This window comes from Mus musculus, chromosome 8 (genome assembly GCF_000001635.26).
Source record: "Mus musculus strain C57BL/6J chromosome 8, GRCm38.p6 C57BL/6J".
NCBI lineage: Eukaryota > Metazoa > Chordata > Mammalia > Rodentia > Muridae > Mus > Mus musculus.
This window is the reverse complement of record NC_000074.6, coordinates 47,825,541-47,838,210: the sequence shown is the minus strand read 5'-3', so window position 1 is coordinate 47,838,210 and position 12,670 is coordinate 47,825,541. Positions and strand designations below refer to the sequence as shown.

General features: G+C 46.9%; 1 protein-coding gene across 1 annotated transcript in view; it reads left to right on the top strand.

Moving 5' to 3' along the window:
- Wwc2 (WW, C2 and coiled-coil domain containing 2) overlaps nt 1-12,129 on the top strand; it is a 164,463-nt gene extending 152,334 nt beyond the window's left edge. The window contains exons 22-23 of the mRNA NM_133791.5: nt 6,472-6,599; nt 9,427-12,129. Of these exons, the coding sequence (NP_598552.2) occupies nt 6,472-6,599; nt 9,427-9,493 (195 nt within the window). The 3' untranslated portion in view covers nt 9,494-12,129. The remainder of the gene's footprint in view (nt 1-6,471; nt 6,600-9,426) is intronic.
- Nucleotides 12,130-12,670: the final 541 nt, after the last annotated feature.

Below are 12,670 nucleotides of genomic sequence, written 5' to 3'. Positions count from 1 at the left end.
AATAGTCATGAGTAGTTCGACAGTGTGGAATTCGGAAGGAGCAAGAGACGGATATTAAGTCAGTAATTCCCAACCTTCCAAATGCTGTGACCCTTTGACAGTCTCCCTCATGTTGTGACTCCCAGCCATAAAACTGTTTTGTTGCTACTTTATAACTGTAAGTTATAACTGTTTGGAATCATAACATAAATAACTGTGTTTTCCAATGGTCGCGACCCACAGGTTGAGAATCGCTCGATTAAATAGAGCCCAAGAACAGGCACACGTGTGTGATGCACTGGGGATGTGGCTAAATGGTAGAGCATTTTGTGATGTCCATGAGGACCTGGGTTCGATTCCCATGCTAGGAAATGGATTTGCCACACAGAGCTCAAAGGCAGTATGCCTGTGCTCTACATTTGCTGCTTTGAATAAAAATGTCTCCCATGGGCTCGAGTACTGGAGTGACACTGTCATCAGGGCACTATTGTGAGGGGTTAGGAGGCGTGGCCTTCCTGGAGGAGGTGTGTCACTGGGCATGGGCTTTGAGGTTTGGTGTGAGATGCATTTGTGGATAGTTCTGTAGGTGTTTTTGTTCTTATCACTGGCTCTCTCCTGGCCTGTGGATTAAGCTGTAGCTCTTAGCTGCTTCTCCAGCACAGTGCTGCCTGCCACAATGCCTCTTGTCATGATGGTAATGGACTAAGCCTCTGAAACTGTAAGCCAGCCCGTTACACGCTTTATCTAATAGTAGTTGTGTTGGTCATGGCATCTCTTGATAGTGTGTAAAAATAAACCCCAGATAGAGCATGGACTTAAACATAGAAAAGGAAAGTTGGAACCTACACTACCAGAAGAAATAGGACCGCTTCCCCTCATGTGTTGATTGTGGCTCTCCCATGGCTGCTCTACTCCCGACCTCGCTGGAGCTAAGGCAGGGTAGGGTGACTGTTGAGAGTCTTGAAGGCCCAAGTGAAGTGGAGCCCTGTGGGCTTCTCAAAGAGGTGCTACGTGAAAGGACGGTGTGGCCTGATGGTGCATACCTCCTGCCTGGTGGGTGAGGCTCCTGCCAAGCCCAAGGTCAGCCACCATCCCACCCACAGGACAGTTAGAGGGGCTTTGGCATCTCTGGCCACTTACAGAATGGGATAAAGGCTCCTTTTGAATGTTTAAGAGTCACAGTGTACTGTTTTCCGATGCTTAAACGTTGTATTTTACTCTGCGGCTCTCCTGTTGTTGGATTGTTGGAAATGTAGCGAGCATTAAGGCAGCTTGTCTTCTCCTTCCACTCTCGTGATGCCCTTGGACATGTGCATAGTCCATAGTGCATAGTCCATAGTCCATAGTGCATAGTGCATAGTCCATAGTGCATAGTGCATAGTCCATAGTGCATAGTCCATAGTGCATAGTCCATAGTGCATAGTCCATAGTGCATAGTCCATAGTCCATAGTCCATAGTCCATAGTGCATAGTGCATAGTCCATAGTGCATAGTGCATAGTCCATAGTGCATAGTCCATAGTGCATAGTCCATAGTGCATAGTCCATAGTGCATAGTCCATAGTCCATAGTCCATAGTGCATAGTGCATAGTCCATAGTCCATAGTGCATAGTCCATAGTCCATAGTCCATAGTCCATAGTGCATAGTGCATAGTCCATAGTGCATAGTGCATAGTCCATAGTCCATAGTGCATAGTCCATAGTGCATAGTGCATAGTCCATAGTCCATAGTCCATAGTGCATAGTCCATAGTCCATAGTCCATAGTGCATAGTGCATAGTCCATAGTGCATAGTGCATAGTGCATAGTCCATAGTCCATAGTCCATAGTGCATAGTCCATAGTCCATAGTGCATAGTGCATAGTGCATAGTGCATAGTGCATAGTCCATAGTGCATAGTGCATAGTCCATAGTCCATAGTGCATAGTCCATAGTCCATAGTGCATAGTGCATAGTCCATAGTGCATAGTGCATAGTCCATAGTGCATAGTCCATAGTGCATAGTCCATAGTGCATAGTGCATAGTCCATAGTGCATAGTGCATAGTCCATAGTCCATAGTCCATAGTCCATAGTCCATAGTGCATAGTGCATAGTGCATAGTCCATAGTCCATAGTGCATAGTGCATAGTGCATAGTCCATAGTCCATAGTGCATAGTCCATAGTCCATAGTCCATAGTCCATAGTGCATAGTGCATAGTCCATAGTGCATAGTCCATAGTCCATAGTGCATAGTCCATAGTCCATAGTCCATAGTGCATAGTGCATAGTCCATAGTCCATAGTCCATAGTCCATAGTCCGGCCAGTGCTTGGAAAACAGAGGAAATACAAAACCCAGCAGCCATTGCATTCAGAACCTGGAACCTGCTCCTGTAAAATATGAGTCTTGTAATGCAAATGGTCGCTCTTGGTGCCCTCAGCCTAGGTGTAGACTCCAGGGCCCTCCCTCATGCAGACCTCGCTCCTTTGCTTTTTCCATGTCACAGGGCCCTATGAGTCCCCTCTCCTTGGTGGTCATCTGCAGAACGTACCCTTTGCAATCTATTTTCTGTCCTGTTGCCCCGCCCACTTGAGACTCAGGGAGTGAGTTGAGTGAACTCCATTTACTGCAGAGAGGGTGAGAGCAGCAGACGGGTGAGGAACTGCCCCGCGGGGACTGCAACTGCTCCAGGAATATCAGCGGTGAATGTTCCTAACATCCTCGTGTAAAGCCTGTGCTGTCCTTGTCCCTCCGTTCTCATGAACTGTTCTGAAATGGGGACCTTCAGGTGCTGTGTTGCCAATCTCTCAAGATGTTATACTGGGGAAAGAAATGGCAGAGGAAGGACATAGTGGCCGCTTAGCTTCCTGGGTACCAGCGCCCGAGACCCTTTGTTTGTTTCGGTTTTCCTGCATCGCACCTTAGCCTATTTTGCAAGGCCTAGAAATAGGGTTGCAGGCAGACCTGCAAACACAATATGAAATTGACATAACTCTATGTAAGTGATCGCTTTGAAGACTGTCACTGCCATAACAGTTTGTATGATGTAGGAGGCAATTCAACTTATACCTCCTAATTATTAGCACTTTGTTATTGGCGTCACAGGTGTCGTTATAACACTGGTACTAGGCATACCCTCACAGATGCACCCCAGTGCGTGCTCAGCACTGGTCACTGTATAGCTCTCCTCAAGTATCACGGGCCTTGTGATTTGGTACAGTCACAACACAGCCCATAGCAGGGCATCGCCGAGTGCGGCAGCTCCCTTGCCAGCAGTTAGTTACCGCTGCGCTGCATGTGTGTTACTCACAGAACAGGTCCCATGCAACACACAAGGTGGTCTTCTCATACATAAGGCAGAATCTGATCCCTAGAGCTCAGAACTGCCTGGAAACCCTGGAGATCATTCCGTTCCAGTTTAAACTGAAAAGCTCAAGGAGAGGCTGTGGGTGTCCACCCCCAGTACTGCACGACATGGGCCATGAAGATGCACGCTGTAATCCCTGCACTGAGGAGATGGAGGTGGAAGGGCCAGAAGTTCCAAGGTTACCCTCTGCTACATAGCAAGTTCAAGGCCAGCCTGGGCTACAGGAAACCTGGTCTCAATAAAACAGGAATTCCCAAGAGTCCATACAAGAATCGTAGCTGGGGTAGGGGGTGGAGAGGGGGGGTAGAGCACTTGCCTGACACATGAAAGGCCCTGGCCCCATTCCATTCTGTAGGGGTGAGAAAGTCAGAGCTCCAGTGGCCACATCCCCTTTCTCCCTTAACCAGACTTCCCATCCCAGCTTTGTAAGCTTGCCTTAAAGACTGACACCCGAGAATGCTCCCCAGGAAAATGATACTTTGTCTCAGCACGAGTCTGTGGTTGTCCCCATACTAATGATGGCTAGCAGATGGCTAGCCCCCTGGTTTCTATAGTCATGATGGTGGCTACAGTCATTGGCACATAGATGAAAGGCCATTATCCTAACAGAATACTGACCCTTGCTCTCCTATAAGTTCAGTTTCAAAATCACTTTGCCACCAAGATAATGAGATAAGAAGGGGGAAGCTCTGGGGACTGGGGTGGAGCCCAAGATAAAGACATCCTCTTTGATAGAAGTGGAAATGGATACCAAAGCCCTAAGGCATGTGTACCAACTGAGCAGGTCCTGTGGTCCCACCCACAATGGTGTCACAAGGACAGTTAAATTGCAACCTGAGTTTTGGAGGAAGGGCTGCCTGTCACAGCTGGTGCCAACCCCTCCACACACTCTGTCGCTGGACCCTCTGCCTGAGTCAGCTTTACAGCAAGCAGCCATGCAGGGCTCACTCAACAGGGCCCATTTATGCTGCTTTAAAAATGGCTCGAGTCCCTGAGCACAGAGAGGTTTTGTGTTTATTGTTACCAATTCTGTGGTTGTATAAACCCTATGTATCCCATACTTCTTTCCTCTACATCTGAAATTTGAGATGAACAGCTCTAACGATCCAGACTGTTCAGCTGTGGGCCTTTCATTATGGCTGCAGAAATGGGCCCTCGCCACAGATGTATCTTCTGCTCCCTCTTCTCCTTCACACCCCCTGGACATCGTGCTTAACCTGCACGCACGGCCCTTTCCCCTGTGGTGCTGGGGACCTTTGACGTTCTCCTCAGGTCCTCATTAAGTGCTACCGATGACCCTGCCGATGGCCATAAAAACTGTGCATCATAGAGAAGCAGTGCTTAGTCAGCGGCAGACCCGGATCTGCCTCCCTCCCCATCAGCACTCAGGCCGTCCTCCATGCCCCTCCTGATGGCGCGGAGAGCCTCTATAGCTTATAGTAAACGAAGCGTTGGTGTTCTCACATTGCACGTCCCGCTTAGGAAGAAGGGAGATGCCAAGGACTGTAAGTTGAGACTGTAGTGTTCCAAGTTTTATCAGGCCCCTTAACACTCCTGTGAGTCGCTGGGCCTTCTGTAGGCCAGGCTCCCATCATGGAGGCTGAGGGCTGATAGTCCTTTCTGGAGTAGGAAGCAGAGCGAGTGGCCAGTTGTCCTGAGCCAGAGGAGAGGCAGAGGTGGGCTGAGGGAGGACCCCGTTCTTCCTAAGAAGCAGACATTTCTGTTTCTTCCTAGGTTGTCTCTGTCAACATGCCAAAGTGCCTGGGTACTAGAGGATGGTGGTGTTTTGTTTAAAAAGAAAAGGAAAAAACCTTCAAGTGATACATATGTTAACATATTTGAGAGTTGGACTACCCTGAAAAAATGCCAGAGATATGAATAATTAATGCTGTTGTCTTGTTCTCTAATTAATACTGTTGTCTTGTTCTCTAAAGTCCTCAGTGCTCTCGTTGTGGGGGGAGCAGAAGCTATGCAGGTTTCATAATGGCTGTTGAGGAAGGACACAACAGACCAAGACCTTGAGGAGACTCCCGGGGGGAGGGGGGTGTGACAGGGAGTCCAGAAACCGACTAAGCAGTCGCACTACAGCCAGAATGTCCGTTAGAGTGAAAAGAGCATTTTAAATTTTTATACACATTTCATTCTCTACCCTTTTCTCCTCTTTTTCTCGTTTGTTATACTTCATCTGTCTTGTTCCCAGCTCTGCCCTGCCTTCTGTTAGACTGTAGCCTGCAGGAAATGTTAACAGGACAGAGTAAACAGGAGATAGGAGATTGAATGATGCGTTGGCTCAGGTGCCAAATGGTTTAGGTGGATTGGCTCATTTCAACTCCAAACAGACCTCTGAAGTACTTAGAAAGAAACTATGGCCCAGGGCTAGCCAGGCCCCTTGCCCAGGCTGCCAGCCAGTAAGTGAGCAAAAGGGAATTCGAAGTCAGACAGCTCTGCCCCAGAGTCTGCCATCTTTACCACTGACAGACTCTTCTTACTGAAGGCCATCGGTACGGATTTGCTGATTAGGTAACCAAATGAATGAGATGTGGAAGTGGCCATTATATATATATTACACACACACACACACACACAATATCTACATGTTAGCAGCAGTAACCTAGAGAATGAATTTTAGTAAAGTCTTAGTCAGCAGTGAGAACTTGGTTCTTTAAGGGCCCTAAGGGGAGGGTGGATACAGAGAAAGTTCCTGTGTGAGGGTCTTGAGGTCTACATGCGTGTTATTGCTTAGTAGGTTGGTTGTACACCAATGAAGGTCTTTAATTGGCTATGTTACATAGGAACTCGGGGCCAGGAAGGTAGAAAGAGTTGACAGTGTATTTGCCAAAACGTTACCCATTCACTTTCTTGGAAAGAACGCTAGTTTTCAGGTTTATGTTTCGTTCATTGTTTAGGTTTTGTTATTGCTATTTTGGTTTGGTTTTTTTGGTTTTGAGAGTTCTTAGGCTTTCCAGATGTAAAAATCTTAAACGTGATTAAAATGAACTCACCCTGGATCAGGCGTGCCTCCTCCCTTTGGCATGAGCTGAGTGCGTGGGCTCTGTCCCCTACTGCCCAGCAGAGGACACCCTTGACTGCCCAGCTTGGCCCTGTGGTGTGCCTTCAGGTTTCAATCTGTTTTTCCTTTACCAGGCTGAACAGACGAAAGAGGAGCAGAAGCAAGACTTGAACGCAGAGAGGTTGATGAGGCAGGTCTCCAAGGATGTGTGCCGACTGCGGGAGCAGAGCCAGAAGGAGCCTCGGCAGGTGCAGTCCTTCAGGTAAACACCCACTGGGAGGCTCCAGGCATTACAGCGTCTGTCAGTCAGTCTGTCTCCTCAGGATTCAGAGCCACCACCACCCTCCACCCTTACCGTCCACCAGGAGCACATCTCATTGAGAAACCTTGTCCCTGGATTTAGAAATGTACACAAGCATCACAGATCTTTGGGGACTTTATTCACTCATTTCCTAGACATTCCTTGAATATCCTTCTCTCTCTCTCTCTCGTCTCCCACCTTGCACTGTGCTGATCCCTACAGTACAGCAAGAGAACGCACACTTCCTGCTCCCACAGAGGGCCTCCAATCTGAGAGTTCCACAGCCACTGGAGCTCCATATGGAGCCTTTATGGGCAAGGCAGGAATTCCAAGAGCATATAATATAGGAAGAATCTAGTCTGTGTGGGCCTCTGTGCAGGCTCCAGGTCAGCTCAAAGGAAGGCATCATTGGAGGTCTCCAGGCTGAGGTGGGTGTGAGCCACCCAGCCGGGCTGTGTGTAGCCGAAGCTGCCCCAGGCAAGCTTGTCAGGTAAAGCAGGACTTAGAGCCCACACTGAAGGATTTCAGGGGTGGCTCTGGTCCTGAAGGAGCCCTGCCTCCAAGTAGAGAGCCTGTGGGAGCAGGCGTTCAGGGCACAGTGTGAGGGGAGACACATCCTACCTGGGTTAACCATGCCGGGAGACAGCACCGGCAACTCGCCAGTGGACAGTCAGAAATCAAACCATAAAGCAGGGTTAAAGTGGGACGTTATCATGGAGATAAAAAGAGGAGCCTGCAGATGCAGTGTGGCGGTTCCCACGTGGAACAAGGGTTGCTCAAGAGAGTCAGCGGTGTGGTTGGTCCTGGAGCTGAGGATCGGCAGGGACAGACTGTTGGACACTGGAACATAACAGAAAAGAGAATTAACATGTTCCCAGATTGTGACACAGAGGCCTCAGAGATCATGTCAGATGATGGCCAAAGAGTAGGAGGGGTGATCTCAGGAAAAGGGTCACCTTCCTCTGGCTTAGGTTTTTATAGAGAAGTCCTTAGAGAGCTTCTAAGCTTAGCCCAGCAGATGGTTCTGTGACAAAGGTCCTCACAACCAAGCTTGATGACCTGAAAGCAAAACCTGGAACCCACACAGGGGAAAAGAAAAGTCCTTCCCATAGGCTGTGTCTGCTCTGATCTCCACACACGCACTGTTCACTTGTACACATAAACACACACACTCTTCCCCCACATGCACATGTGTGTGCACATACAACTAAATACAAATAAATGTAAAGGGAAATGTAGAAAAAGCTTTTAGGTTGTGGAGAGAAATGAGAAGAAAGGCTATGTGGAAGCAGGAAAGAGGGGACTCATGTGGGGGGGGGGGCGGGGACGACACAGGGGCAGTGCTGAAGATGGGATGAGTACCGAAGCTTCAGTACGGGCACGGGAAAGGCCTGTTGTGAAGGCTTGGGTTTCCCTGCCCACTGAGCTACACAGCCTTTATAAGGCCATATATATATCCATGGAGTGGTGGGCGGGCCCCTTCCTGCTCAGGATGCTTCTACAGGAGACAGTGTTGTCAGCTGTGGAAAACCTTACAATTTCCTGTTAAAATGGAAAGAATGTAGAAGCACTCCCGTTCCCCGTAAGAAACCCACCTATCCTGACGTGGTGGCAAGTGCCTCTTACCCCAGCAGGATAAAAAAGGAAAAAGACAGAGAAAGAAACCAAGCCATTGGTATCACAAGGCAGGTGATGAGCAAGCTTGGTGGAGTGAGATAAGGCACACCACGTGGGGGCAGTATGACACCCATGACAGCCAGGTGGAGCCCAGGCACAGCTCCACACAGCCTCTGGTGTCTCTGGGTGTCATGTTGCTAAGGTGAGGCCAACCAACAAGGATTCCCTGCGACTCTAAGGCAGGTGCTGCCGCTGGCCATGAGGTTAAATCCTAGCAGGCGTCAGCGGGGCTTGTGGGCGCCCTGACATCATGACCACACTGGCCACTGGTGTTTCTAACACCCTAGCTCATCCTTAAGGGAACGGAGCCAACCGCCAATCGTAAAGGATGCAGTGTCACAAAGTGATTCTGTGCGGTGTCCTGCTTCTACTTGGCCTCTCTCTCCTTGCACTTCAGAATAGTCACCCGAGTTGTTGGTTTTCTCCCTCTGCACTGATTCTTGTGTGTTGAGGGGGTGTGCACGCACATGCACACACACCATATGCAAATTAATGAACAAATTAGAAAAGAAATCAGCAACTGAGGAAAGCGGGGCAGTGCCTTTCCCCATCCATCACACGAACATGACCTTTCCCATCCATCACACATGGACATCATCACGTCTGCCCTTGGTGCCTGCCTTTGCCTTCATGTGAGTTACACGCCTCCTGTTCACATGGATTCCACAGGGTCTCTGGGAATTTCAGGTCAGGATCTGGGCCCTTCTAAATCTTCTCCTACCCTGACTTAGAAATTCCAACCATAGCCTAAGATCTACCCCCAGTAGATGACAAACACTTTTCCGTTGGAACCTCTGAGTGAAACTTAGACTTTTTCTGGAGAGGATTTACAGCCAGAGGAGCTGTAATGTGCTTTAAACCAAGGAAGCCTCAGCCTGGGGAGATCTCGGTCCAGAGAGAAAGAACCTTTGCTACCACACCTGGTGATCCGAGTCCACTCCAACACCTCCTACACATATGTTAAAGAAAAAACAGCTATAAAAAGAAAAAATATTAAAACCAAAGGCTCTTGTGATTTCAAGTGTAGTGTTTGGGGTTGTGAAGACAGCCTTTAGGCCTCTCGGAATTCGCAGAATCATATATAAGCCGTCTTCTCCCTCTCTCCCTTCAGGGAGAAGATTGCCTACTTCACAAGAGCGAAGATTAGCATCCCATCACTGCCCGCTGACGACGTGTGACCCTGCCTGTGGCTTAGCACCGCCTCTCAGCTGCTCACTTGCCAAGGGAGGGGCAAAGACTGAATATTTACTTTTTTTGTTGTTTTCATTTTTGTTTCATTTTGGGGGCGGGGCTTGTGTTTCCTGTAATATAACTCAACTCTTGAAGAGCTTCCGTTTCATACCAGTTTCATCAGGTTTATTTGTAAAGTACTTTGAATGTAACTCTTACATGCTTTGAGAAGAAAAAAAAAATCACATAACAAAACTGGGGTAATCTGGTCCAAATCTGGTCCACAAGTGTTGTACAGTATGCATGTGTTACCGCTGGGCTTCGCTGCAGGCTGGACTCAGGTAACATGTGCCCGGTGTCTGCCCGCTGAGCCGACTGCAGCAGGCAGCTGTCTAGCTGCCCGGGAGACTGGTGCCACAGCATACCTTTGAACTAGAGAGCCACACTCTCCATCCAAGTGAGCATCTCTGAGCCCACCTGGAACACCTGCCCGGTTCCTTCCATCACCCACGTCTGACCACCTTTTCTCTGCAAAACCCTTTCTTTCTGCCCTCTTAAACTTGTCTGGAGAAAACAAGAGTGTGAAAGCCGAGGGCAGAAATAGAGAAGCAGAGGTGTACTCCTGCTGTAGAAAGCTGCGGTCGGGGGCAGAAAGAAAACTGTGGGGAGGGGAGGCAGCTTTCAAAACCCCTGAGAAGACTGCAGATGCTTGCCTGGCCACTGCTTCTATCACAGTCTGCATCTGCAGGGCAAGGTGGCCCCGGCCTCTGATGACGCTGCAGGCAGTGCAGAGGGGGCACGCCTCTATCCATTAGAGGAGAGCTGAGGTCGGGGCGCATCATAATGAGATCAAACTTGCCAAACAGAAGAGAGTTTGTTACCAGGTTTCTACACTCACTAGGAAGTATTTTGTAGCTGTCATCTTCCTAGAGATTCTGTCCGGGAGATTCTGTCAGGGATGCATAAAAGGTAGTTGAATGCAGAAGCAAAGGGTGTGGACTGGATCATTTTATATCTATCTTCTGGATGAACAAGCAAGCTTGACCTAGAAATTGGTCAAAGAGCCGTGTTCTTCAAGCTGGGTTTTAACTTACCAGACCCCGGGCACTTCCTTAAAAAAAAAAAAAAAAAGACTCGGTTTAGCCTAGCCAGCATAAACATGTTAAAATAAATACTTTTTCAGGTAATTTAAACCACACTCACGTACTCTGTCATACTGGAAGAAGCCGTGTTTTGGTGAGCCATCTTATATAGCAAGCTAAATTATTTTTATTTTTTTAATGCAAAATAATTTTATAGGAATTAATAGAAGAAAGGCGAAGGGGAAAATCTGTTTTAAAAAAGTTACATTCTGCTGGAATCCCCATTAGTAAGGATTTTTATTTTCTTGAATCTATGTATATTTTAGAAAGTTCATTTTTATCAGAATCAAAGTTCGTACTCAGCCAGAATTTTAATTATCAAGTGACTGCACCTAAAATGTAATCATTTCCCCCTAAACATTCCACAACGTGTACCCCGCTTCTCACAAGGTGTAACTGGATAGGACACTACTTGGAACTACAAGAAGCCTGGTGGTGGGCTGAGCACAGACCTCCCACGCTGCCCAGCGCCCTGTAGGTAACTGGAGGAAGGCCATGCTGTCCACCCTTCCTGGCCAGGATCCAGTTGAGCAGCAGAGGTTGACTAAATGAAGGTGCCGTCTTCAGCATCATAGTTTGACCAGTGAAAATGTTCATAGAATTTTGTGTAGTTGTACCGTACGATTTTATCTTCTTCATTTATTTATTTACGGTCTTATTTATGTTCTGTTTAATATATAGTTTGGTTCTGGCCATCTTAAATGTTGGGCTTACAAGAGGCTATATTGAAGTATTTACAGCTATATGATCTTCATCAGATTTATCGCTAACTTTTTGTAATACAAAAAGTGTCAGACTACGAGTATTAAAGAATAAAGTGTGTCTCAGGCTGGTAGCTCAGAGCTGTGACTGAGGGACTTCGGTTTTATTTTATAAAACATGCTCATTTCTAACATGAGAGAAACTATTCTGGTAGAATCCTTTCTCCACTCTGAAAGTCAGCAGTCATGTTGTGCTTATACAGGCCGCTTTCTGTAGGTCTGTCTGTCACATTTGTATTGACCCAAATGATTTTTAAAAAAAGTTTTTTTTTTACTAACTTGATCACAAAACCATATGGATGAATAAAAAATTTAATATTATTAAAAATATTTTTAAACTTAGAATTTATTCTGCATAGGGTAAAAAGAGTTTAATCTTTAGCTCTCAAGTTTGGATTATCAGTATATTACATTTTTGTCTATCAGACTCAAGTGTTACAGGTACAAGGAGGATATTAACTTGCCAAATAACAAAGTTTAGCTGAGTCTCTGTAGCATACAAATTACATACATTTAAAATCTTTTTGCTATGTATTTATATTGTATTAAATATGAGAAGCTCAGGACTCAAACATTTAATCAGGTTACATTCTGGAAATGTTTCTGTTTTCATTTGTCCTGTTTGTAATGGTGTGTAAATACATCGCCCATATTAACTCCTGTTGCTGCACTTGCCCCGTGTCTGTGGATGAAAAAATTCAGTGATTTTTTTTTAAACAATACATATTTCCTAATACTGCATTTTAATGTTGCTTATTCAGTTAATTTCCCTGATTGGCACAAATACAAGAATCTACTTGAACCATGTATCGAGCAATTCCACAAAGAATTCCTCAAGCCAGAAATTTGTTGTGAATAATTCTTGTTAAGACTGTATCCCTAAATGAGATAGGATGTTTTCATTGCTCAAGGAAAACAAGGACTGGCGGTACGTGGTCCCCTGCTAAACCACCGGAGCTGACAGTGTCTCCTTCAAGAGGAGACAGCCAGCCCAGGAGGCACTGCCCACAGACACCAGTCCTGCCCCTGCCACCGAGCCAAGGCAGGCTGGACATTCCACTGTGTGACACGGTACAGACACAGAAGGGCTTTTATGTGACAGAATTCTTCCCCTGAGATTGCCCTGCTCAGCCCCAGGCATGGATGAGTGTGTCTGATGTAGAAAGGATTCTTTTTGAAAGAGAGGTGCCCCTCTCTCACTGATGAGTCTGTAAGGAATTTTCTTTTTAACTCTCATCAGTTGTTACAGTTGTCTCACTATCCACTGAGACCTTAGCTTCCT